This window comes from Pseudopodoces humilis, chromosome 6 (genome assembly GCF_049639895.1).
Source record: "Pseudopodoces humilis isolate 2021_Gansu_Grassland_sample_001 chromosome 6, ASM4963989v1, whole genome shotgun sequence".
Classification (NCBI taxonomy): Eukaryota; Metazoa; Chordata; class Aves; order Passeriformes; family Paridae; genus Pseudopodoces; species Pseudopodoces humilis.
This window is the reverse complement of record NC_142205.1, coordinates 5,291,278-5,318,166: the sequence shown is the minus strand read 5'-3', so window position 1 is coordinate 5,318,166 and position 26,889 is coordinate 5,291,278. Positions and strand designations below refer to the sequence as shown.

The window sequence follows — 26,889 nt, the reverse complement described above, 5'->3', positions numbered from 1 at the left end:
CTGAAGAACAATTAGATGAGATGAGTGGAGATCTCAGAAACACAGATTAAAAAATAAAGAAATGCAGGCAAACACTATGGCCAGGCAGCCATTCTATTTTTATTTGATGACAGCAAATCTGTTCCAACATACTAATCAATTACAGAGCAGCTACATATAATCTCAGGCTTAATTTACTACATTGAACATCTTTAGTGTATTCTACATAGCTCTAGAAGGCAAACAGAAAATGTATTTTTAAAAATTTTCCAGGCTAAATAAATGAGGGTCCTATCAAAAATGGAATACAGTAGAATTGCAATAAACCTGATGGTATTTTGATCACCCGATACACAAAAGAACGATCCTGTTGCTAACTGGTGAGATTGTCCTCCAAGAAAATACGGTGCCAAGTTACCAGCCAGTTTCTTGTTTTAAGTAAATGCTTGGGCATACTAAGAACAAGCTTTAGGGTAATCACTTTCATGTTTTCAAATACAGCAGACACTTAGTCATGCCGTTCTTCCTTTAAACTCTGGCTGTGGCTTATCACCTCATCGTTCTCAGCCAATTCAGAAAGAGACTGGAATCAGCTCAGTAACATTTCTGCACTTGAGTCATTTATCTAAGTCTTCCTTTTGCCGGAGCTTCTTACCACACGCAGTTATTAAGTATTTTATTTCCCCTTGTTATATTCTGAAACTTGTTCATCAATTTGCCTTGCATGTTTGGCTTCCCCTCAGGCACACCCTAGTGTCTGTGCTGAACACACAATTAAGTAAGCGGGGAAACTGCATTTTCTTTAAAACAAAACAATGACAGAAAGGGACAGCGTGCTCTGAGCAACTGTGAGCTGCGGGTATTGGGAAGAGTTTAGACTACAGATGCTTTAGGGTCTCCTTCCCGCAGGCACAGAACTGCCACCTGGGACCAAGGCAAGGAAGGGATTGAGACGTGGTATTACCACGGTAAGCAGATGGGGCAGATGTCACATAGCGTGACATCCGGCAGCTTGTTTGTCTGAGAACTAAGACACCCTTTCTCCCTGCTAACAACCACGTGAAGAACAAGCACCTCAGCGCTGGTGAGGTCCCGAAGTTCCTTTTCCTCATTGTCACCGCCTCCCCCTCGGTCCAGCCTGTCCATCCCTGTAGCGCTACTCCAGCCCCATCACGGGACTCATCTCTTCCACTCCTTCTTCCCGCACCTCTCCTCCGGCCCTGGGACACTTCCCTGCGTGTCCCACCGTCCAGCCCCACGCACCGGCCTGTGACACCCTTATTTCACCGCTTTCCCAAGCACCATTCCCTACGATAACCCTACAGCGCAACTCGCCCTCCTCTCCTCTTTCCAGTCCAACACTCCCGGCCCCATCCCAGCGCTATTCCCGTACAAGCCCACTCCTGCACGGTCCCTTCCCCACACTCGACTTCCAGGACGCTGCAGCCCTTTTCCCACGCGATGTCCCCTCCCTAACACCCCCAGCTGCTGATTCCCAGCCTGGACACAGTCGTGTCCCCCGCAGCACCCCCAGACAGGGCACCCTTCTCCCCTAAGGCACTGAACCCCGCCCAGTACCCTCACATCGGACCCGAGCCCCCTCCCCAGCACCTCCACGCTGAGACCACAATCCCAGACACTGACCCCCATCCCAATCACTGATACCCCCACTAAGCAGACGGAGATGGTCTTTCCTGACACCCCTCAGCCTCCCTAGGCACTGAATCCCCGTCAGCCGCCACACACCGACCCCCACCCAGTCACTGACCTCCCTCAGGAACCCCGACAGCCATCCCAGTCACCGACCCTCACCCCAGACTCCGATCCCGCACTCCCACCCAGGCACTGATCCCCACCCCAGTCACCGCCTTCCCTCGCTCACCTGCTGCCGGACCGGGCCTCTCCGCTGCCCTCAGCCTCCTGCTCTCCGGGCGCAGCGGGGGCCACACCGCCCTCATCGTCCTCCACTGTCACATCCGCGGAACCAGCGGGCAGAGCGGCCGGAGCGGCGGCCGCCCCCAGCCCGAACGCGGCCTCCACAGCCGCGGCATCGCTTGGCGGGGGGTCCGGGCCGCCCGCCGCCACCCCCAGCAGCACCAGCAACGCGAAGGCGGCCAGAGCGCTGCGGCCCCGCGGCCCCCGCATGGAGGGGCCCGGCTCGCCCGCCGCCGCCACCCGTTAGGACATGAACGCCGCTGTCGCCGTCGCCGCTGTCGCCGCCACAGAATGGGCGCCCGCCGCGCGCGCAGCCCTGCCCGCCACCCCACGCCCGCCCGCCACGTACCGGCCCCCCGCGCGCACCCGCCCCTGCGAGGCGGACACGCACCCTATTGGTCCGCTGCCACGCCGCTCAGCCCGCCGCTTCCTTCTGATTGGCGTTCCCGGCGGCGGGGGGCGGGGAGGAGCTGGGTGTTTGTCAACAGAGCCCGTCGGGCCAATCGGAGCCACGCCGCTCTCTCCCCCTCCTCTACCGTAGCACCGACCAATCGCCGAGCGCATGATTCACCGGGCCGCTCGCCGATTGGCTGCCGGCCGGCGCGCGGGCGGCGCGGCCCCGCCCCTTCCTCGGCCGGGCTGGAGACGTGGCTGTTCCTCTGAGCCGGCAGGGCGGGGCCAGCGGCGCGCACCACCCGGGGCGGGGGGAGGTGGGGCGCAGAAAGTGCCTCCCCCCAACCCGGAGCGGAATGGAGTCGTCGGGCGGGAACCGGGCCGTGAGGGAGTGACCGGCCGGAGGCATCGAGGGAAGAGAGGACATGGCACTGAGTGCCGTGGGGATGTTCGGACCGAGGTGGGACTTGGTCAGCTCAGAGGTCTTGTCCAGACGAATTGATTCTGTCATTCGGTGGTGTCCCCCCCGGCTGTTCTGGGTGGTACAGGTAACCCTATCCCCGATACGGAAATTGGGGCCGTGCTGATCCCAAGTGACCTCACCCCAGGTGACCCCACCTTTCTGTGGGCTTTCTGTGCCCACCCACCCAGCACACACAGGCCCATGACAGGCTGCCTCAGCACTTTGGCCAGGTGTCACAGCAGCCCGAGAAAGCCCCTGTGGTACCTTAAACTCGTGTTCCTTCCACGTGTTCACAGATCTGTCCTGGGAAATTGTGAATGCCTCATCCTTGGAAGTATTCCAGGCCAGGTTGGATGGTGCTCTGAGGAACCTGGTCTAGTGAAAGGTGCCCCTGTCTGTGGCAGGGGGTGGAACGATGTGGTCTTTAAGGTCCCTTCCAACCCAAGTCATTCTGCGAGTCTCTGTTTATGGTATACTTAATATAAATGATATCTATGATATATAATTGCCCCATGCAGGGTTAGTTTCCCCCCAGGTTTTTCCAGACCCAGTTTACCATATTTTGAAGAACAACCCTTGTCATCCTGATGGCACTACCTGACTGATGAGGATGTCATCTACAAATTGGATTAGGGCTGATTTTGTATTTATTTCCAAATGACTAATGAAAATATTGATTACATATGCATGTAGTACAGCACATATGATCCTGGAGGGTCCTATTAAAAGTAGCCTTTTTCAATAGTGATTTATAACCACTTAAAAAAAATAATCTCTCTAACCAGTGTTTAATGTATTCTTCACTGATGCTTTATTACCCTGTTTAATTAAAATATTGTGTAGTTCTAAGTAAAAATGCTTCTAAAAGTTTATTACACAGGAGGAAATTGAATTATTTGTTGTCTTTCAGAAGCATGAAATGAGATTTCTATTGGATCTCTGACTGGCATTACTAATTCTTTAATGAGTGACATAACAACCTTTTTTGGTATCTATCCAGAACATTATCCATAGATCTGATGTTATTAAATCTACATTCACTCCATATCATACACCCTCCTTTCCTGAAGTCAGGTACAAACCTGACACTTTTTTAGCCTCCTAAAATTGCTCTAGTCTATCAAGGTTCACTAAAGAGGAATGTCAACACACAAGGGGTCTCTGCAGTCAGCTGTTTCCAACCTCCTGGGCCACAGCTATCCCTGGAAGACAATAGCTCCACTGGTCACTAATGCACTGAAATTAATCACATCACTGTCAAGTGACCCCCCCCACATGTATCTTCCTGCTTCTTTTCAAACATAGATCATAAATGTTCAATGAACACTTCTGCATTGTTATTGACATTTTAATCATGTCCATCTAGTAATGGGCCTGTACCATTCATTTCTAGGGTTTTCTGGGACTTAGCCTTGCCAGCTATAGATTTCCTTTGATGTGCTTCACTTGCAATAACTACTCTGCTTCTCACAGCTTCTCATTTATACCAACACTTTTTTATTTCCTGCTTCCTCCATTTTGGCTATTTCTTTTTTAATTTTACTCACACTCTCCAGTCCATTAATAAAACAAAATGTTTTTTTCTCTCTTGATTTTGAAGTTGTGGCTCTTTGATTGCCCAATGAATTCTTTAAAAAGAGCTCATAATTGCCATTTTTAGACTTCTACCTAAATTTTTCTTCCTGCTTGCACTCTTATTTTCTGATGATTTGGAAATACAGCTCTTTTAGAGCACAAAGTGTATACAAACTCAGGTCACAAACAGTGCTCCCCAGCCAACCACTGAATTGCAATCCAGGAATCTCTGTTTGGGTTTTTTTACTTCCTTCATTATAACAAAGTCCAAAAGAATTTACCTTGTGGCACATGCCAAATGGCGCATGTCATTTTTAGTAACTTAAATGACATTTTATTACTGTACCCATATGGTCTTGTGCTACTATTTTCTTTATTTAGATAACTCCTCTCTTGAGTGTCTACCCATTCATATGTTTATAAAGGGTAATCAAATTCCTTGTTTCTCAAGGCAAACCAAGCCAAAGGCTTTCATTCTTCCCTTACACATTTGGCTCTCTGCTCTAACTTGCCCTCCCCTGCACCTGTCTCCATTTAAGTTAATTTTTCCTGCGTGGTGATGTTTTTAACAGTCACATTGAAGGGTAAATTTAGTTAAATTTTAAACTCCATTATATTTCTAGACAATGAAGAAAAACTTAATTCCTTGCCATGCTTTTTACAGTAACTTATCCCTTGTCCCACCAGTTATTTGAGGGACTCAGAGACATAACCACAGACCCCAGAAAGTTCCAGAATATCGGGATATATCAGGACTAGACTTGCACTTCTACCTTGCTGGGTCATGAAGGTTTATTCCACTTAAGGCAAAACATCAATCACCTCGTGCAGGTGTCCCTCTCACACCCATGGGCATGACCTCATTTTCTCGTGTTCCCTCCCACCCTCCGCCCAGATCAGCAGCCTTCCAATTGCAGCCTTTTCTTTTGGGGAGGATTTGGCAGTTTTCACCAGAGTACACGTTTTCTTCTAGACTCCTCCTAGATTCCATGGCACCGAGGAATAATGAATAATAATCAGAGTGCGAAAGCTCTTGTTTTTCTTGTTTTGGAAACATTTCTCCAAGGGATGGACAACGTTATTCTCGAATCTTTATGACAAACATGGCAATACAGCCCTATAATTTTCTTTCTGTATTAAAAATTTGCGCCAACAAAACCAAACTTCCTGCTTTTTGCAAAGCATGACTCACATCCTCCATTCTGTTTTGACTGACTGACATAAGAGATCTATTTCAGTCATATGACAATAACTTTGAATCTGACTAGCCACTTATGTGGAAATCAAAGCCTGTTCTTGCAGGATGGATGGATGTTAGCACGAATGGTGTTTTACATAACTCCACTGAAGATCTGCCTGCTTTTCCCGAATAACTTGCTCGTGGAAGAGCGAGGCGCGGCAGTGAAAGCCCAGCGTGCCACCTCGTGGCTGCCCTGTGCCCTGGGCCGTTCCTAGTGCCTCCTTTTTCCAGGAGAATCCAGACCTTCCAAAAGCTGCGTATGTTGTAATTAGCATACCCACACCCCTGCTGATGCCTTCTCACAAGCAGAATAAAACCAAGTAATTCTTCACCCGACAGATCAAACCAGAGACAAGCAGGGAGGCAGGTGTTATTCAGAGGAAATGTCACCCAACTGGAGTTTGCAGGATGAAAAATTAGGTCACAGGAATGTAAATTGCAGGGATGTAACAGGCTTGGAGTGCTGCTACCAACCAGAAAGAGAGCTTGTCTTGGAAATTCTCAGTCTTGCACTTGGTCTCACCAGTGTGTTGGTGAAGTTTTACTTTCATGGGTCTTGGGTTTTAGCTGTTCCATGCTTAATCACTGAGAGAGGAGTACAATTAATTGGATCAACAAATTTGCCACCCAGAGGGGCTGTGCTTTCCCCAGGATTTCACTCAGGTTAGAATGCACTTTTCCAACTGCTTTAGGCTGGGTTAAGCCTGCCATGGAAGATGGGCCCAGAGCCGTCCCTTTATCAGCTGACAGACTTTGCTGCCTTACTCAGGAAAGGTCAGGGAAAACTGACCTTGATTTTTGTGGTTCCTTTACCTTTCAGAAAGAACAGCTCGCTGCCAACATATGGAAGTATCAGGAAAACCTGTCAAGCAATAAGGTGGGAATGCTCTTTTTTTTTTTTTTTTTTTTTTTCTTTTCTGTCTTAGATCAGGGCAGCTGAAGCCAGTTACAAAACTCCCTTTCAGAGAGATATATTAAGTTTGGCTGATCCAGTTCAAACTTGGGTAGTTCAACCTCAGCTGAACTACCAGTTCAAACTCTAGTTCAACTTCAGTCACCTGGCAAGAAGAAATTGCCTTTTCTTTCCTGAGTGGCAAAGTGAATCAGTACAGGGTCATGGGAATGCCAGCACCAGCATAAACTCTGTACCCAGGCTGTGTGTGGATGGTGGCTGAAGGGAGTGAAGAGCAGGCTCTTCCCTTTTTGTCAACAGCAAGCTGCTATCTCAGTACCATGTAATTTTCCTACCATGTAATTTCAGCCTCAGATGCAGAATTCTGCACCCGGAGTCACGCAGCCACCGTGACGGCCTGAAAGGGCTGAGCTGCTCCGTTCCTCAGCGTGGTTTCTGTTGGGGTTGACACCTCACACTTGCCACTGTTTGACAGGCAGAATGGCTGCTCAGAGCAGGTTCAAACACCTCCTCAGAATGAAGCACAGAGGGCTCCTGGAGAAGCTCTGACATGGGACAAAACCAGGCTTGCACAAAAGGACTTTGAGCTGTTTGCAAGCAGAACTGGTTGTTGCTGAAATTCACAGAAGATCCATTACTAAGTTGTCCAATACCAATTTTTTTTGCACAGGCAAGACTCAGCACAGCATAAATGAAAGATTTTCTGCTTTCACTGGAGCTGTAACTCACCAACAGATTGAGATAAATTGCTAACAGAAAGGTCATTATCTAGAAGCAGAAATGTTTGTGTTTCACCAGGCACTGCAAGATGTGTTTCAAGCCAAAGCTATCAGCTGTTGCTGTGAAGGGACAACAGGTTTATCACTCACACTTCTGCACTAACACTCCCCACAACAGTGGGATTTGAGAGAAGCCCAGAATGGGGCTTCCTGAGTCAGCATAAAACCTTAGTGACTGTTCTTCATTTCAGTCAAATACTTAGGATACTGAACAGAATAATCATAGAATCACAGAGTGGCCTGGGTTGGAAGAGACCTTAAAGATCATCTCTTTTCAATCCCCTGCTGTGGGCAGGAACACCTTCCACTAAATGAGGTTGCCCAGTGCTCCTTCCAACCTGGCTTTAAACACTGGGACAGCCACAGTTTCTCTGGGAAACCTGTTCCAGTGCTTTACCACCCTCACAGTAATTTTTTATTTTCCTAATATTTAATTTTTTTATTCCTAACATTTAATCTAAACCTACTCTCATTTTAAAGCCATTCCTCCTTGTCCTGTCACTACATGATCTTGTAATGTCTCCCAAAACTCAGCTGCTTTTTCAGTTTTACCCTTCTTGCATCATGGAAGAACACAGTGCTTGGGTCAGATTCCCTCTGAACATATATCCCACTAGATGTGTGTATGTACACTATAAATTGGTAACTTGCAGGAAAAATCGTTTCCAGCTGGCAGGAAACACTGAACCACTGCACAGAGCCACGTGCTGCTCTTAACAGCTAGTCACCCACTCTCTACAGAAAGGTAAGGCCTCACCGAGCTAAGCCCGGGCAATGATAATAGAGTCTTTGTTGAAATCCCACCCCATTGTTCAAGGACTCATGTGCCTGCCCAGGGAGAACAAAAGGAAATGTTTCTAGTCCTTGAAAATCACAGCAGAATCGCAGAGGTTGGCAGCAAAGCAAGCCAGTCATACACAGAATTAAAAAAGAGAAGTCAGCGGCAGCTTTTCTGTTGAGCAAATAAAAAGATTATTCTCTACGAATTGTGGCCTGACCTTGGAGTGAGTACTAAGGGATGAATACCTACAATTCTCATCCACCTTTGTGGGATTGTAGCTGGAGAGAAACTGAGGTGCCTGTGAATGGTCCTAATGCGGCTCACAGGAGTGAAAATGCCCGTGTAAGAGGGACTTCAAGGTTGCTCTGCCTCTCTAATATGCTTCAGAAACAACTTGATCAGAGGTCATCCCAGGGTAGAGGAAAAAACTATGGCAAATAAAGTCTCTGTGTGCTTCAGGACAGGCGATCTCCACGGGGTTTTGTCCTGACCCTCCTGCAGGGCAAGATAAGGAGTAAGTGCTGCTTGGTACCATGTGCTGACAGGACCCCTGGCATTTTTCACGTCCATGTTGCTACTTTTGAGGGAGATCGTGCTAGAAAGTTTGAGGGAAAGTCCAAGAAAGGCTCTTCCTCAAAGCCTGTGGAAGCCTGGCCATAGTTACAGCGACTCCCCGAGCTCAGTGCATTGCCTGGCCTCCTACAGGGGCTTCCCCCGCCATCCTCCCTTCTCCCCCAGCACTTCCCGGTGGCACACCCCGCATCCCTCTGCTCTTCGCGGAAATGCCCGAACCCTTCCAGCCCTGGCAAACCCGGTCTATCGGTACTTGTACATACACCGATGCAACAGGTTGCTCCGGGGACTGTCGGGCATTGTGGGAGCTGTAGTACGCCGCTCGCAGCACTACAAGTCCCAGCCTGCCGGCGGAGGAGAAAGAGGAGGAGGTGGAGGAGGCGGAGGAGGAGAGGAGCCGGCACGGCCCAGGCCTGCAGCCCGTGAGGAAGAGCCCCCCGGGGGCGGGCCGCGCCGGCATGCGGCTCCCCGGCCGGCTCGCCCTGCTCCGCAGCACGCCCCTGGCTGCCCGGCCGCCAGGGAGGGTCCGAGCGGGGCGGGCGGCGGCGCGGCGCGGCTTCTCCCGCGGGCGGCTCGGCGGCACCATGGCAGAGGAGGCCAAGAAACGGGCCGCCTTCGCCGCCGTGGACAAGCACGTCCAGGTGAGGCAGCCCGGGGTGCTGCGGGGCGCGGGGGGCTCGGAGCCCCGGTGCGCGGAGCGGCCGCGGGTTGCTCGGAGCCTCCCGGAGCACGGACGGACCCGGAGTGTGTGGAGGGGCTCTGGGGTGCAGGGACCCCCCAAAACACAGAGAAACTTCGGGGTGGCAGGGACCTCCCAAAGCACAGAGTGGCTGCAGGGTGCTGGGGTCCCCCAATGCATGCAGTGGCCATGGAGTGCACGGAGCAGCTCCAGGGTGCCGGGACAAGAGCTGGGGTGTCGGGACTCCCCGATACACCGAGCCGCCGCGGGGTGCACGAAGCTTCCCAGAGCATGGAGCGACTCTGGAGTGCGCGGAGCCCCCGGTACACAGAGATCCCGGAGTGCAGGGACAGGCTCCGGGGTGCCGGGATCCCTCCAATGCAGGAGGGGTCACGGGGTGCGTGGAGTCCCCCAGTGAGCGGACGGAGCTCGGGGTGCACGGAGCGACTCCGGGGTGCAGAGATCCCCTAATGCACGGAGCGGCCACATGGGGCACGGAGTCTCCGGAGGCACGGACGGGTCCCGGGCTGCGTGGAGCGGCTCCGGGCGCAGGGACAGGCTCTGGGGCACTGGCACTCTGAATACACCAAGTGGCCGAATTGCACCGAGTCCCCCGGTGCACGGAGTCACTCCGAGGTGTCGGGACTCAGCAGAGCACAGTGAGGCCACGGGGTTCACGGGTTTTTCCAGTTCGTGGAGCGGCTCTGGATTGCAGGGACCCCCCAGTACGTGGAGTAGCAGTGAAGTGCACGGAGCTTCCCAGTGCATGGACAGGCTCCGGGATGCACGGATCCCCCAGCACACAGAGTGGCTCTGCGGTGCCGGGACTCCCCAAAGCACGAAGCGGCCACAGGGTGTGCAGAGACCCCCGGTGCACGGACAGACCCTGGGATGCATGGAGCGATTCTGGGGTGCAGGGACACCCCAAAGCACAGAGCAGCCACGGACTCTCACAGAGCACAGATGGACCCTGCGGTTCATGGAGTGGCTCCGCGTGCCCGGACGGGCTTTGGGGTGCTGGGATGCCGCGGTGCACAGAGGGGCCGTGGGGTACACAGAATCTCTGGTGCATGGATGAGACCTGGGGTGCACAGAGAAACTCTGGGGTGCCGGGACCCCACAAAACACAGAGCAGCCACAAAACATAGGGGTGCATGGAGCCTTCCAGTGCACAGACTGACCCAGGGCTGTGTGACGCAGCTCCAGGTGCAGGGACAGGCTGTGGGGTGCCGGGACTCCCTAGTGTATGGAATGGCCATGGAATGTACTGAACTTCCCGGGGATATGAATGGGCTTCAGGTGGCACAGACTCCTGCAGTACATACAGCAGCCCTGAGGTTCACGGATGCAGTGGGGGACACCGAGAATACCTCCCCTCCCCTCCCCTCCACTCAGAGCATGAACAGTCCTGGGTTCAGAGGGGGACCCTGGGGTGCATGGATAAGTCCTGCTGAGCCTCTTTCTCCTTCTCTTTGGACTTCACTCCTAGCTGAGGCAAAGGGAGAAAACTGCTTTTCCTTCCCCAGTGTGTGCCTCCCTGGCAGCAGCTTCATGCTTGATCCAGCTCAGCACTGTGTACACTGAATTTGGGGCAATGTCTTGCACCTCCAGCCTTTCACTGTGCACCCTCCTGCGAGCTGGGCTGTGGTGGGAGTTCCGGGTAATGCCACATACTGCTCCTTTCTCCAAGTCCAGAACGCGCTGCTGCTACACCCCATTTCTGAGCACCCAAGCAAGGAGCAACAGTCCTTGACCAGGGGATTCTGTCTTGTCCTCTGCAGGGAGGGAAATGCAGCCAGGGGCTTGAATCAGCCCCTTGAATGTCAGATAGGGCTGGCTGGAGCTGCCTGAAGTTTGGCACAATCTGATTTGGACGATCAACGGTTACAGTCACGCAGGGGTTTATCGCAGCGTTTGCTGTGCCAGCCCTTTCGCAATAGCAGTGTTGAAATTGGGGTGAGGAGTTGCTAAGAAAGTGGATATTAGCAGTTAGGGGAGGAAAAAAAAATCCCTTTTCCTTCCCATTCCTCCCTTGCTAGGTTAGTGTTTTGAGGTTCAGTTGCTGATGGCTTCCCTTATGTCCCATGAAAGTTTGGCTTGTTCTACAGCCCCCTTCCTCTGAGCAGTCTGTAGGTGCCTGAGGAAGCACAGCCACATGCTTTGAGACCCAGTCCCTGCCAGGCCAACACGATCAACAGTGATCAGTCTGGGAGATGGGGGAGCCTGGGTGTAAAAATTCCCTTTCTTACCCAAGGCAAGCACAAAATCGTGCATTGAGGGGTCATGGGAGGAAGGACTCCTCGCAAAGTGTGGAGCCAAGACACCACTGTTGCTGTGAGTTATCATAAATGAGGGTTTGATTTGGAGTAAAACCAGTACTTTTGGACTTTCATAGTGAAATAGCTGGCCTCTGTGCTGTTTTATGGCCAGGCAAACTTAGCATAATGTTTCTGGCTGTGTCCCAACTGATTAAAGTTCAATGTCCAGCTCATGATGCTGGTTAAGTAAATGAGGCAGTGTCTGGGGTAATAGCCCGATGCTTGTGCAAGCTGGCTTCAAGAACTGGTGGAGAAGGAGCTCAGAGTCAACTGCCCAGGAGCTGGATGGTCTCAGCTGTCAGTTTGTGCTGCGGGGGGGTAGATGCTGTTTGTAATGGATACCTTTGTGTTTGCTTGTTAGAGCCCTCAGGAGGGAGCAGTGTTATCCCTGAAAGCAAAGCTGAGGCTTCCCTTGCACAGCAGGGATGTGTGGGAGACACCAGGGTTTGGTTCTGCTGGACAAATCTCTCTTGCTCAACTGTGCCATAAATCTGTGGCACCAGGGGCTTGGGACTGGTGCTGGATGAGGCTCCTTGCTTGGCATCCACCTTCACACCCATCCCTGCCCTGCCAGGACAGCAGCTCCTTGTGTGGCGGATGTAAACCTGGGTGTGGGAGGGGGGATTAGGAGAGGAAAACTTGTTTCTTTTTATTTATTCATTTATTTTTTATTAGAGCTAGGTAAGTGTGTTTACCCTCAGTGCTTGTCCCCGGGCAGCTGCAGGAGCAGAGGTCCCCAGTTCTGGAGTGGACACTGAGATGACCAACCTCAGAGGCTGTGGACTGTGGGGTTGTGGCAGCTTGGGGGAGTGGGGCTGGCACAGGGCTTGTGGCTTTAGAGCTGTAAGCTGCTTGGGGAGAGCTGGCTTTGCGTTTATACAACACCTCTGAAGGCGGGCCCTGCGAGCACCTCTGTTAGAAATGAAAATACAGATACTGCCCTATGTCCTGCTGCCCTAGAGAGGACTGAGCGAACTTTGGGCTTTGCTCTGTATTTATCTGCTGCTTTTTGCTGGATCTCTTTGTTCTCTAACCTTGGAAACTTAGGTTGGACTGGCCAGTGCCTGTGTGCTGCTGATACTGCTCCACGTGTGTTGTCTTGTTGGCTTCTGTAATGCAGGGCAGTGTCTTTAGGCCCTTGGGTTGGCTGAAAAAATGCTGTGGTCACTGCCCACTTCACCCATACGTGCTGTGGCTCAGTGCCTTGGTTTTGTTTGGTGGGCTTTTGGTGAGCAACTTGAAATGTGATGTTTTTGCATGAGGTGCTGCTCCTCAGTGCTCTGCTTCTCACCAATGTTTGCCCTGCCCATGTTTTTAAGAGTGGATGTTTTGGGGTTGGTTTTGCCCCTGGTCTGGCTGGGGTTGGAGCTGAGGAGGGAGAGGTGGAAGTCATGGTAAGGCAGGGGCTGTGACAGCACCGGTTTAGACTGATTTAAAGGACTGCTTCACCTCTAATCACTTATAAATGGATAGGCTGGGACCCTTGTGAGCTCTTCCTCCTTCATTACAGTGGAGTTGCCAACGCTGAGGCTTTCCCCATCCCTTTAAGGTACCCAGCTGCTCCAAGAAGGTGTCCCACCCTACAGAAATGAGGGCAAAGAGAAGAAACTGCCTCTTCCCAGGTCAAAACAAGTCTTTTGGGAATGCTGGTACTGCCCATGTCCTGCCAGCCTGTGCACAGCTTTGCTTGTCCTTTCCTTGGCTGGCCTTGCTTGGCTCTGCCTGCTGGGTGGGTGACAATGAGAACCTCAGGAGCTGTTTGGTTTCTGCTGGCAACTTTGCAGGTGTGCAGCAGTGACCTGTTGCTGTGCCCAGCTTTTGCAGAGTCACGGTGGTTAGTGAGGGCTGGGATGGAAGCTGAGCCTCTGGTTTTGGAGAATTTCTGTTTTCTTTAAGCTTTTAACTTAGAGAAGCAAGAGAATGACTAATCCTACGGGAGTGTGACCTGTCTTGAACTCCACCTTTCCAGGTAAACGTGCGTGACAGCAAGATTTTAGCTGGTTGAAGTGCTGCAGGTGTGGCTTTTTCCACAGTTGCCGAACTCTGGCCACAATTTCTAGAGAGCTCTGGATTTGCTGCACATGAGGAAAGAGCTCCAGATCTGTCTAATGTCCAAGAGATAATGCACAACAACTCTGTGCCTGCATCTCTGGTTGTATTCGTATCTTCCTCATCTGAAGTCTCTGTGGTGATATTGGGCCTCTTTAAGTCAATTTAAACTTTGGATCCCAGCCAAAGAAAACGAAGTACACTGAAAATGGGAAATGCAGAAGGCTGCAGGTCACTTCCAGGGAGTGGGAAACTGAGTTGATAATAAGCAGAGACTGACATGGCAGAGAATATGTCTTGCAGAAGTAACACAAGTGCACCCAACTTGCAGTAGCTTTTAGGAGTGTATCAGTGTTAAGGATGACAGGGCAGCGATCCTTCTTAAATCAGGCAATATGCAGAGAAAAGCCAGGATGGAGCTGTGGTTAAAATTTCATCCTCTTCAGCATATGCTGCCAGGCTCAGCCACCTTCCAAGTTTTGCTGGACTCTCCTATAGGCAGCTTTACACTCTGTTTTGGAAAACGTTTTTTATTATTCACAGGAACAGCTGCTGTGCTCTGCTTTGGCTGCTGGTGCATCTGTGCTGTTTACTAACGATATGGTTGGCAGCAAACCCAGCCTGTTACTGTGTGGCTTCCTTGGGAGATTTTATCTTGAGGTTGTTTCCCCTTCTTCCTCTGTGGTATTGTCTGAAATTCACAGCTTTCCGGCAGGAGAGCTTTCATGGAATGCCAGCAACCACCAGTGAGTGTGCATTGAACACCCTGAGATCGGACTGTGCTGGTAATTAGCAAGCACATGTCCTTTAATGAGAGGAAGAGTTGATTAAAATCCCTTGGCTGCAGACCATGGCCGTGCCCTTGCTGGCACAGTGTGTTCCCTCCCTTGCCTGCAGAGTGCTGAGATGCTGTGTCCACGTGCATCCCTGGACAGAGCTCCTCTTGCATGTGTTTATAATGCCAGTTTTACTGGGGAAAGTGGACAGAGCCTCCAGTAACAGCATTTCTCTGCCTCTCTTTGTCTTGCAGAACAATCAAGTTCTTGGGATCGGAAGTGGATCTACGATTGTACACGCAGTGCAACGATTAGGTAGGATGCTCCCCTTCCTGTCCCTCCCACCACAAAAAGTCCCCTTTTCCATCTGCCCCAAATACTTAAGAAACACCCTAAATCACCTGCATGCTGACTTTGAGCTGATGCCTTGGGTCTGTTCACTGGCTGCTGTGTCCTTGAACCTGAAGGTTAAAATGGAGTGTTGGGCTCCAAATTTATTGCCTCAGAGTCCTGAGGAGGTAATGATTTGCCACCTGTTCTCCCCACACAGCCAGGAAAAGCTCTCCACTGGCACCCAAACTGGAGCTGAACTCCTTGGTCTGGTTCCAGCTTTGCCCAGTGCTGACTTGCTGTGTGGCTCGAGGCCATGCAGCTGCTGTGCTTCCTTTAACCCGTTTGCCTGTGGCTCATTTTGCTCCCCACATCCACACAATTCACACTGAGGGCCCTGCTGAGGTGTAATGAAAACAAGGAATGTGAAATCCTGCTGCATTTTATTTATGTATCCCGCAGTCAGGTTTACCTGCTTGCTACAGGTGCAGGGTTTTGTTCAGGGCGTGATTCAGAAAATTTCAGCAAAATATGCAAGTGAGGCAAATGCAGTTTTGCAAAGTGAGTGTGAGGGTAATTATTGTAATAGCTCATTACAGAGGGTGCAGAGGTTTAAAGTTCCTTTGCAGGGCACGCTCAGCTTTGGATCTGCTTGTGGAGGTGAATTTTAGATGTCCTTGGATGCAGAGCAGCTGTGGGGGCTGTGGTGGATTGGGAGCACAGGATCAGCCCTGTTGTTCTTGGGGGTCTTGCTTGGATACAGAGAGGGAACTACAGAATCATTAAGGTTGGAAAACACCTCCAAGACCCTCAAATCCAGTGCAGCACCACTGTGTTCACCACCAAACCATATTCCCAAGTGTTACATCCACACTTCCAGGTATAAAGATTGCACCACTTCCCTGGACAGCACAGTGTGTCCCACCTGGGTGTCTCCCTGTCTGGGGAGTCCCCTGGTGACTCCAGCTCCCTTGGGCAGAGCTGTCCTGCAGCCCAGAGCAGGCTGAGTTCTGAGCAGAGCCCAGCCCTCCACTGTGCAGGGACACAGCAGTGCTGGGGCTGCCCCTTGTCACCCATTTCCCCACTCTGTGTGATGCACTTTATTGTCTGGGAACTGCTGTTCAGCCTTCTGGGCTTGGCTCAGTACTGCAACCACTCCCTCCTTGAGCATAGAATCAGTCTCTAAATAAATGGCTATTGTATTTGAAGAGGAGTGGCTGTTCCAAGCTGCACATTCTGGCTTTTCATGTCTCCTGATTGCTTTAGAACTGGGATATGGCTTGTAACAACATCCAGCCTCACGTATTGCATGTTCAGTCCTTCCAGCAGCAGCAGCATTACCTTGGAGCATGGTCCTCGTGTGTCTGCTCTGGTGCATGAGCTCTTGCTGACTCTTGGGCTGCTGGCTTGTGCTTGAGAGTTGTAATTACTAAAATAACATTTTGTCCGTAATGATATCTTAGTAATAGATTTTAGTCATTTGAGGTTAGCCTGGGGGAGGAAATATTTCCTTCCATTTAATGGAATACTGTACTTTATTAGTTCTTTCCCTGCTATATATTTGAATGTTCTATAATAAATTAATGTGATGTCCCTAGGGCAACAAGCCAGCAAACCTTTCAGACAGCTGCTGGAGCTCTGTGTTTACATGGAGAGTAGCAAAAACCTGTCTAATGGAGTGAGAGAGGGGATGGGGCCAATTTCCCAGGTGAGGATTTGCTGATGGAGCTCCTCTGCTGCTGGAGACATAAAGGTTAATGGCTCATGGTGGCTTGGGCTGGGCCAGAATGGGTGTTAAAACATTTCTGACTGTTGAAACTGAGCCTCAGCTTATGGAGGGGGGCACCTGTTTGCATTTTGAGCGTGACTGAGTTATTTGCAAGCCAAGCAAGTAATTGCAGTGAATCAGAGGGGCTGCACTGAACTGAGGTTTCTTAAAGTGAAAGTTGCTGTGTTTTTGCCTTGTGCAATGAACAGACCAAGGTTTCTGCTTTTTTCCTGCAGCTGAGCGAGTTAAGGAGGAGAACCTGACAATTGTCTGCATCCCTACATCCTTTCAGGTGAGTGCTTTCCTCCTTTGCTGCCTGCCACTCCAAACACTCCTGCAGGGGATCTCCCTGTGGGCTGTGGGAGGACACCTTGCCTCTCTCTGCTTCACAGTGCTATGAATGAAACAAAGCACCAGTGAAAGCAGTCGTGGTGCAGCCTACAGAAGGATGTCACAAAGAGGGTGGTGGTGCTGTGTTACCCTTACCTGAGCTCCAGGCTGGGAGCTATATTTGCAGCCAGTGTGGTAAGGCTGGTTGTGTCAGGGTTGGTGTGTGGCTTCCTCTGGATCCCACTTGCAGGAGAATGCTGCTTAGTGGTGAAGCAGACTCATAGTGCAAAGCTCACTTTGTCTCCTTTGGGTCTGTATCAGCTGTAAAGAATAATACCAAGCTCTTGTGTCTTCAGCAGTAATTTCAAATGCATCAACTGGATTTGATGAGAAATGTCAGAAGAGAAATTGGCTTAACCTCTTGTTTGCAGTGCAGTCTTTGCAGGAATTGGTTCATACCAAGCTAGATGTTGAGAGGGCTGGAGGGAGAGGAAGAACCTGGCATGGTGGTGGAATACAGATCTGCTGGGGAAGCTTCTGAGCATCTCCCATGACTGGCAGCTGGCTTTGGTCTCTTCGCCTGTGTTCCCTGAGGTGGGAACCTCCTTTTGGGGAGGCAGAGGTGACATGGTAGGGACCATCCAAGGGGTCTTCAAGTCTGGGTGGCAATACCCCAGTCGAGGAGTTGGGCATGTGTCCTTCTCGTGGTCCTGCTGTGGGCCTGGGGACTGTACTTTTGTCACAGCCTTGTCACCGTGAGGGCAGTCAGGCAGTGTGGCATGTGGGGCAGAGCCTGTCCTATGAGGTTTTCTGGGACTGGGTGGGTAAAGCCCTGAGCAACCTGGGAGCTGACCCTGCTTTGACCTGGAGGTTGAATAGAGACCAACCTGAATTATCCTAAAATCTTAAGAAAACCTAACATCCTCTTACCCTGCAGTTATTTAGCTGTGGGGGTGTCAGGGCTCTCTCTTCCCAGCTGTCGCAAACAACTGGGCTATAATGCAAGGTGCTGCAAAGGCCAGAAAGTGTAAAAAAAAAAACAACCTACCCTGTATCAGTACATCTGTTGATGATAGAGACTGTGGCGAGAGTCTGTCTTTGATCTGTCTCACATGATTCCCACCCTAAAATGCCATGTCCATTTTGAATCTAGGAGAAGTGCTCTGAGTTCAGTCATTAGTTCTTAAAATATTGATGAAGCTCTTGTAGTGAGCATGGGCTGGAGCCTGTCCTGCCTTGAAATGTTGTCATAGTTCATTTAACACCACCGAGTTTCTTACCAGTAAAACAAAAAAGTTGCTGTTAAAGGGTAGAGAGAGATTGTACACCTTTTGGCAGGAGGCAAAATTCCCAACCTGGGGCTGGCTTGTATCTCTTGCAGTGCCTTAGACCTCAGCCAATTCCGAGTGGAGTGTTCCCAGGCCAGCAAAACAGCATTTTATTTTCACTATGTACAGGTGTAGATGGCTGCCTGAGGTCACTGGCAAGGAAGAGTTGGTTTCAGTGGCTTTTATACTCCTCCTTTCCCTGTTGTCAGGTCATTAATCCATCACCATCAGTAAAGCTAGAGCAGGGTAAGTATCTGTCCCCTGGCGTTTGCGTTGTCTCTTTTCACCGGGACGAGAGCACGGAGTGGGACTGCTCCTGTCGAGTGCTGTGCAGTTACCACCACTTTTCCCTCAGTTTTGGGAGCTCTGCTTTTGATTTTCACTGCTCCCATTGCCTTGCAAGCAGAACCTGGAGAGAGCCAAGCCACCTCATTGCCACACTGCTGACTCTAAGCCCGTTCAGGGTCTGGCCTGCATGTGCAGCACAGTGTTTTTCAATGCTTTCAATTCCCCAGATCCCTGAAATCTCCTTTTGTGGGCACCATGTGATGAATGTCAACCCACTGATTTTTATTCATTTCCTTTTGTGAGTCCTTAGGGCCCCACAGCCCATGGGTGTTAAAACTGCATGCTTGGAAGTGCCACGATAAACTATTCAAATGATATCTTTTTGCCAGGAGTGCTACCTGCTAATTCTAATGTTTCTGGGATTCTAGTACCTGTGACTGACACACTTTTGCTAGTGTTAGTGGGTAGAATTCAGGGGAATCAGCTGCTCCAGGCTATTGTACTGGGGCTTCTTGGTCTAGCTGCAGCATGGTAGCAACTTTGGACTTGAGCAGAGCCTGTTCAAGGGGGGAATCTCACTTGAATGATGATTTGTAACATAGCAATTTTAACCAGTTAGATATTCTGCAGATGACACTGAGTTGGGTGGGAATGTTGATCTGGTGGAGGGCAGGAAGGCTCTGCAGAGGAATCTGGAGAGGCTGGATGGAGGGACCAAGGCAAACAATCTGAGGTTCAACAAGGGCAGGTGCTGGGTCTGCATTTTGGCCACAACAGCCTCCTGCAGAACTCCAGGCTGTGGGCAGAGTGGGTGGAAAGTAGCCCAGCAGAAAAGGCCCTGGGGGTGCTGGTGAACGTGGCTGAACATGAGCCATCATGTGCCCAGGTGGCCAAAGAGGCCAGGGGACCTGGCCTGGGTCAGCACTGGTGAGGCCACAAATCCTCAAATCCTCAAATCCTGTGTGCAGTTTTGTGCCTCGTGACAAGAAGGGCACTGAGGGGCTGGAGTGTGTCCAGAGAAGGGAGAGGAGCTGGGGAAGGGTCTGGAGCACCGGTGTGAGGAGCAGCAGAGGGGGCTGGGGGTCTCAGCCTGGAGAAAAGGGATCGCAGGGGAGACCTTCTTACTCTCCACAACACCCTGACAGGGGGGGACAGCCACGTCGGGGTTGATCTCCCAAGTGAGAATTAACAGGAGAAGAGGAATTGGCCCTAGGTTGTGCCAGGAGAGGTTTAGATTAGATGGCTATTAGGGAAAATTTCTTCCCTGGGAAGGTGGTCAAGCACGGAAGAGGCTGCCCAGGGCAGTGCTGGAGTCACCGTCCCTGGAGGGATGTAAGCGCCCTTACATGTGGCACTTGGGGACATGGGTTAGCCGTGGCCTGGGCAGTGCTGGGTTAAGGGCTGGACTTGGTGTTAGCAAAGCTGGCTAAACAATTCTGTGATTCCCTGTATAAGCTGAGGGACTGGGCAGGGGCAGCTCTGGCTGCCCTGTGTTGTGTTGCCACTAGAGGGAAACACAGCCACTGCAGGAAACGTAGGTCAGAGCCACCAAGCAGCTGTTTCAGCAGCTTCCCACACTTTCCCCACGAGTTGTGCGTTTGTTGTTTACTTTTTAGCTTATTTCCAATATGAAAAATACTTTCTGTGTTAGTTTCACATTGCTGTGGTATAAATACTTAAGTCTCTTGGTCCCATTTTTCAGCTGAAGGAGATAAGAAGGGCTGGATTGGTGAGAGGGAGAACGATGTCCAAGCTGAAACAACATAGGATTTAAAAATTCCATGTCTGCTTTAGTGCTTAGATACAAGTGATTCCCACCAAGCTGATGAGGCCTCCTGCTATTTAGTATGGAGAGACCCAAACCCAGGAGTCCTGTTGCACCACCTGAGCATTTTAGTTCAAATCAGCAACAGGATTTTCTTTTGATTAAACAGCTCTGGTCTGGAAACATCATTTTCTCCTTGCTGCAGCCACTCCATGAGCTCAGAGTGGAGCAGTGGAGCTCTCCCAGGGAGGCTTCATGCTTGCTGCAGCAAGGGGATGACACCAAGAGTCTGTTTTCCTTTCCTACCACTGGTGAATGGTGTTTGTTGTCTTCTTGGTACACAGGCCCGTCAGCTGATCCTGCAGAACGGCTTAACACTGAGTGACTTGGACCGAAATCCAGAGGTGAGTGGGACCAGGGAGGTGAGACCTCCTCTCACCTGGTCCTTCAGAAAGCATCCAGGCTCCTTAGTCCTCCCCTGAGGCTGAGTTTGGGCAGCCACACTGCAGAACATCAGTGAGAACTCGAGTTGGAAGAACAGGAAATGGCCTCAAGTTGTACCACAGGAGGTTCAGATTGGGTATTAGGAAAAATTTCTCCACTGAAAGGTTGGTTAAGTACTGGAACAGGCTGCCCAGGGCAGTGGTGGAATCAGCATCCCTGGAAGTGTTCAAAAAACATTTAGATATGATGTTTAGACATGGTTTAGTGGGGATCTGGCAGGGTTTGTTGAATGGTTGGACTGATCTTAGAGGTCTTTTCTAACCTTAATGATTCTGTGATTTTAACAGGTGTAGTTTATTTTTCCCCCAAGTTCTGTCTTAGTTCTTGTCCCTTTAGATGGCAAGAAGGCTGCTGAGTTGTGTTGTCTCCAGGTGCTTGGCATCTCTTCCAAGATGAGGCTTGAGACAGGGATATTGCTGAACTGTCAAAGATGTGTCCTGGGAAAATCTTGCACATTGCTCCTTAAACAACACCAGAGGCTAAAGAGATGTGCCTTGCGGGCCAGCAGTTGGTTTGGGTTTCTCTTCCTCTCACATGCCTGTGGTTGTTAGAGGGGCTTGAGTGGTCTCTGGGTATCCTTGGGTGGCCCATCAGACATTTGTCTCTGGTCAGGCTGGCATCAAGGTGGTCCCAGCTCTGGTGACATTTGTGGCAGCTTGGGATGTTGCACCCCCAGAGCTGCACCAGGAGCAGGGCCTGGATGCTGCACAGAAGGGTTTCCCACATCAATTTCCTCCTCTTCCCACAGCTTGATGTTGCCATCGATGGAGCAGATGAGGTGGACTCTGACCTCAACCTTATCAAAGGTGGCGGGTGAGCCTTGCTGTCTGTCTGTCTGTCTCTCAGTGCTGGTGGTGGGGGCTCTGAGCATCCCTGTGTGGCTGTGGGTGTCTCTGGGCTGGGCTGGAGGGGATCCTGTGCAGGGCTGTGTGTCCACCCACAGTGGGAGATGGCTCCTGGCCAAGGCTGCCAGGGACAAGGGGCACAAGGTGAGGGGTGGGGACAAGGAGGGTAAGGTGTAGGGCAATGCCAGCACCAAAACCAGCAGGAACATATTGGAGGGGACTGGACTTCAAGGCCATTAGGCACAGTGAGGAGCAGTCTGATGTTTTCTGGTTTTGTTTTTATTTTTTTCCCCCTTGCAGTGGCTGCTTGACACAGGAGAAGATAGTTGCAGGATTTGCAAAGTGCTTCATTGTTATTGCTGATTACAGGTGAAGATATTACTGTTCATAATTCCTTTCTCCTCCCTGGGAGGTTTTAGATGGTGCTGTGTTAGGCCATTATTGTCATTCCTATGGTTACAGGAGAGCAGGAATGGATGGAAATGAGCCTGGCTCCCAGTATTTCAGCAATTCAATTTATCTTTTTTTCTTAATTTTCAACTCAGCAGGCCTGCTTTGGAGTCAGCAGAGCTTGTGGGGAAGTGGCAGTTCTGCTCTCTGAGCTTAGTGATTGTCAGCATGGGATAAATTTTCCAGCCATGGGGCTGTGGAAAAAACAGCTCCTGTTCTGCTGGTCCAAAACACGTCAAAACAGGGTTTGTGAGTGGATAGAGCATTATGCATTAAACTGGCTCGTGCTGCACCAGGGCACACATGGACCCTGTGTCCTTCTGAGCCTTGGGCCTGAGGGGTTTGCAGAGGGCCTGGGGTGATGTTAATGGTGTCAGCACTGTAATGTCCAACACTAATCCCACCTCAAACTGTGCCCTCAGGAAAAAGTCTGACAGCCTCGGGGAGCAGTGGAAGAAGGGAGTTCCAATCGAGGTGATCCCCATGGCTTATGTCCCTGTCACCAGAGCCCTGACCAAAAAATTTGGCGGTGTCGTGGAGCTGCGGATGGCTGTTAACAAAGCAGTGAGTGTCCCTGTCAGCCCTGCTTCCCCTGAGGAACCACCTCAACGTGGGCAAAGGGAGGACCAGAGGTCAAGCCCTTTATCTAGTGAAACCTGGGCTTTCACTCCCACAAGTGACATCTTGTGTAATTCCTCCTTATTACACTTGGGTTACTGAATTGTGTGTTTAGGTGTTCAGGCTGCTCATTGAAAGCCTCTCTGGCTGTGACTCCTAAAGAAACATCCCAGAGCAGGGAGCAGAGGGATTGCCAGACTGGTCTGACCTGCTGCCCTGGGGGTATTGGGGGGCTGCAGGGCAGGCTGACCTGCCAAGGAGGATCTCGAGTTGGGGGTCATGGTTCCACTGACAGGTTTATTGTGGGGATGGCCCCAGTTTGCTTGAATGATGACTCTAAACCACTGCAGTGGTCCCAGTGAGGGCTGTGACAATCCCTGGCTGGGATCAGGAGACACAGAACTCATGCCATGACAACTGGGTTTGCTTCCAGGGCCCTGTGGTGACAGACAATGGGAACTTCATCCTGGACTGGAAGTTTGACAAGGTTCACGAGTGGCGTGAAGTGAACAGCGCTATAAAAATGATACCAGGTGATGTCTGTGGTTTTTTAAAAAACACAAAAAGCTGGCTGAGGCTTGGTGTGTGATAAGTAACCTGGACTGTGTCAGCTCTCTCCTGGCTTGAGAGCCAGGATATGAGGAAATGTGTGTGTGTGTGTGTGTGTGTGTGTGTGTGTGTTGCCCTCCTGCAGGTCCCTGCATGTCTTTCTACTCAAGAGCAGTCAGCTCAATTGGTACAATTGGTACATTGTGCCCATGTGGCTTTTTCCGTACAGTGGTGAAAACCTGAAGTGCTGCTGGTGATGTTGACAGTTTCCCATTAGGCACAACAGTCCTGTCCTCTTCTTTACCCTCCTTGTGCCCATTTAGAGAGGGGCTTTTAGTGGAAACACTGGTGCACTCTGGAGGGAGGGTTTGCACTGTCTGTGGTATTTTCCAGGAGCTGCTTACAGCTCTGCAACCCATTCCCATTGGGAGACCCTCCCTGCTGTGAGGATGAAGTGTACCCAAGCTCTTGCTGGGCTCGAGCAGCAGTGGCTGAGTGCTCTGTTTGCAAATAAAACAGCCTCTCTGCAAGGACTCCTGCCTTGCATGAGACCTGCTGCCCAGGCAAGAGCTGCCTCTGGACCATCCAGGTCTGCCCAGGGGCACTGGCACTCTCTGAACTTCAGGGAAGTAGAATCGGGGTGTCTTTCCAGTTACCTTGGCAAAGCCTGTCCCTGAAGTCCTGCCTTCACACAGCTGCCTTCACTGACTGCCCATGTGTTGCCAGAACATGCAGGAACAGGTTGGGATCTCATTGCACAAACGCCAGCATGCCCACAAACAGCCATATATTGTCCTGGCTCCACGACTGAAGCACCAGGCCAGGCAGAGGCTGTGGGTGTTGGCTGAGTGAAGAGTGGCCAGTAACTTGTAGTTGTTTCTGGTCAGTGGTTTTACTTCCCTCAGTAGTTCTTGTCACAGAATCACAGAACTGTTGGGGTTGGAAGGGATCTCTGGTGACCACTGCTGATCTGCCCCTGGTGCAGTGCTTCATATCCTAATGCAGTTGCTGCCCGTGGCTGTACAAATCTCTCTGTCATTAGAGCTGTGTCTGTGCAAGAGGCAGACAGTGCCTGGTTGCTCTGCACAGCAGGAACTTCTTCCCTGCATCTCTTTTTGATTGAGAAAAACCACTGGGACATGCTCCATCCTGTGGGTTTGGTCTCAGCACTGTTTTCTGCTCAGAAATGGAACTGCTAAGGGAAGATCTTCCCTACCCAGAAGTGGATGAGCCTAAATGTGAAGCTGTTGAGGCCTAAATGCAGTGCTGGTAGAAGGGTTTTGGCCACCTTGTGCTTGTGGTTGCCCTTGTCCTCTGTTTCTATCCACCTTCCTGGCCTCTGGCTGTGTCTCAGTGATCACTGTGAAGTTAGGAGCACCCCATAATTAAATGCAATCTAAAGTACATTTACAAATGGGCTACAAATTGCAGAGGTAGCACCGGAGCTGCTGAGTCTTAGCATTTGAACAAGTGTTAGCCAGGTGATCTCTTACAGGGTGGTGTTTCAGATGAGTTTAAAGACAAAGGGAGTCATCAGATGGCAGAAAATGCTTTTCTCATGATTGTGTTGGTGCAACAGTGGTGGCTGGGGCAGCGTGGATGTCGGGGGAGCTTTGGGAGCTGTTTCTCAGTCTCTGGAGAGTTTTTGCTGGGAGTGGCTGCATGGAGAAGACTTGCCAGAAGCTCCCTGTGTGGCTGATACAGGCTGGACACTTCTCCACACCTCTGGTGGAGGCGCTGGTGCTTTTTAACGAGCAAAAGCACAGGCAGAGCAGAGGACACGAGCACAGGGGTGGCTCTGGCAGTAACCAGCGACCTCTCGTTCCGCAGGCGTGGTGGAGACGGGGCTGTTCATCGACATGGCCGAGGTGGTGTATTTTGGGATGGAGGACGGCTCTGTCAGCGTGAGGGAGAAGCAGCCCTGCTGACAGGGCCCTGCCACGGGGACTCAGCCGTCGTGACGGTGCCAACCCGACGTTTTGCCTTAAGGAGCAGCGGCTGTCGCAGGAGACCCGCGGGAAAGCCCATCAGAATCCGCTGACGTGATGCTGAATGTCTTTTTTTTAAAAAAAAACCAAGTGAACAAACAAACAAAAAATAGATTCTATTTATATATATATATATTTTTACTTTACAGGAATGTTGTCTTTTTTTAATGAATCGTTTCAATGAATTGCTTTAACGTTTTTATTTTCTTTTCTAAGAAATACTTACCAAAAACATTAATCCCTGGTTTTGTGTTTGGAGGGTTTTTTTTTCTTTTTTTTGAAAGAGAACTTGAACCCTTCTGGTTGCTCATAGTGCTTAATGATGGAGGTCAGAAATACAATCCTGCATCGTTCCTAATTATCCTGGCTGGGAGGGTGATGTATGAAACAGGAGCACATCCAGTTGGGACCTGCTGATGCCTTATTTAGAACCTTTTTGGTTCAGTATTTTATGCCTTTTATTTTTCTATACCACTGTTTTTTAATAGTTCAGGATGTCTGGTTGTCCTCTGTGCACCATGACAATTCTCTGAGCCTAGGGTGGTCTCTACATCCCCCTCTCTGGGACACTGATAAGGGCCTTTTCTGGGCTTCTGTATGGAGGAGACATTCATCCTTTGAGCCAAACTCTGCTCTCGTTTAATTCAGTACCTCTGATTAAAGTCTGTCCTGTAGCTGGAGATGTTCAGGACTTTGTCCTTGTAGACCAAGAACAGAACTGGGTGCTTGATGAAGTTTACAGGAGCATATTTTAGCAGCTTAGGGCAATGTGGAGTAGTGTTCAGTGGCAAATGCTTTGGTTTGGAATGAAGGTTAATTATGACCCCTCACAGCTGGTTGATTTGTGAAGGATAGAGCAGAACGCACAGGAAAATTGAGTCTTCCTGCCTAAATTCCAGGTGTAGCAGGAGAGAGACACTCATTCAGTATCTCATTTTTGGTGTATAGGTGCTTTGCATGGTTCTGATGTTGAAATGCAAGCCCTCTCTTTGTGTTTTAGACACTGAAATAAAGAGCTGTTATACCAGACTTGGTGGTAATTTTCTTCTCAAAGTAACTTACTTTGTGGATAATGGAGCAGATCATGGTCAGACCTTCTGCTAACTTCCCCCTTGCAAGAATCCCTCACCCTGGCCAAATCCATCCTTCTGCATTTGATTTCCTTTTGCTTAGGGTAAATTAATTATTTAAAATAAGCCAAATTATCTGGTCAACACTTGTTATCTGCACTACTTTCCTCAACAGACACCGTCTTCAATTTGGACATCTAAAACCTGTGCACCTAAATCCAGCTCTTGTACTGAGCAAACTGCCAGCAGCTTGCTGGAAACACTGGGATTTCTTTTCCCACAAGCCCGATGCTGCAGAAGCCATTTGCAAAGCCCCAGCTCTGGCTAGGGGCTGTTTTCAGGTGCTCTTGGGCTCCTAATGTAATCCTGGATAAACAGAGCAATCGAGCACAGCTTAGTGCCCAAGTGCCTTCTCGCTCAGCATGCTGCTGGAAATGAGATTAGCGGGAGTGAATGCTGCTGTTGACTCTCCTCTGTCTGAAACCAAACAGCTCCTTCTCAAAAAGCCAATAAACCCATTACTGCACCTTTACTTTCTGGCCCTGCACCAGCTGTGATCTCATTCAGCTTTGTGCTTAGCAGGGGCTCCTTAGCCTGAAGATG

General features: G+C 50.4%; 2 protein-coding genes across 2 annotated transcripts in view; one reads left to right on the top strand and one right to left on the bottom strand.

The window, feature by feature from the left end:
• The window catches only part of EIF2AK3 (eukaryotic translation initiation factor 2 alpha kinase 3), a 41,377-nt gene extending 39,253 nt beyond the window's left edge, over nucleotides 1-2,124 (bottom strand). Inside the window, exon 1 of the mRNA XM_005517928.3 lies at nucleotides 1,862-2,124. Coding sequence (XP_005517985.3) covers nucleotides 1,862-2,124 — 263 coding nt within the window. The remainder of the gene's footprint in view (nucleotides 1-1,861) is intronic.
• A 6,939-nt stretch (nucleotides 2,125-9,063) lies between these two features.
• On the top strand, nucleotides 9,064-26,245 carry RPIA (ribose 5-phosphate isomerase A). The gene is made up of 9 exons (XM_005517929.3): nucleotides 9,064-9,272; nucleotides 14,708-14,768; nucleotides 16,788-16,843; nucleotides 20,607-20,666; nucleotides 21,515-21,579; nucleotides 21,912-21,980; nucleotides 22,484-22,625; nucleotides 23,113-23,212; nucleotides 25,059-26,245. The coding sequence occupies exons 1-9, from the start codon at nucleotides 9,090-9,092 to the stop codon at nucleotides 25,154-25,156; spliced, it is 834 nt and encodes a 277-aa protein (XP_005517986.3). The 5' UTR covers nucleotides 9,064-9,089; the 3' UTR covers nucleotides 25,157-26,245.
• Nucleotides 26,246-26,889: the final 644 nt, after the last annotated feature.

Coding starts and splice junctions, on each gene's coding strand:
- RPIA (XM_005517929.3), top strand. CDS start 9,090: ATGCGGCTCCCCGGCCGGCTCGCCCTGCTCCGCAGCACGCCCCTGGCT. Junction 9,273..14,707: donor CCGTGGACAAGCACGTCCAG/GTGAGGCAGCCC, acceptor TTTGTCTTGCAG/AACAATCAAGTTCTTGGGAT. Junction 20,667..21,514: donor ACTTGGACCGAAATCCAGAG/GTGAGTGGGACC, acceptor CTCTTCCCACAG/CTTGATGTTGCCATCGATGG.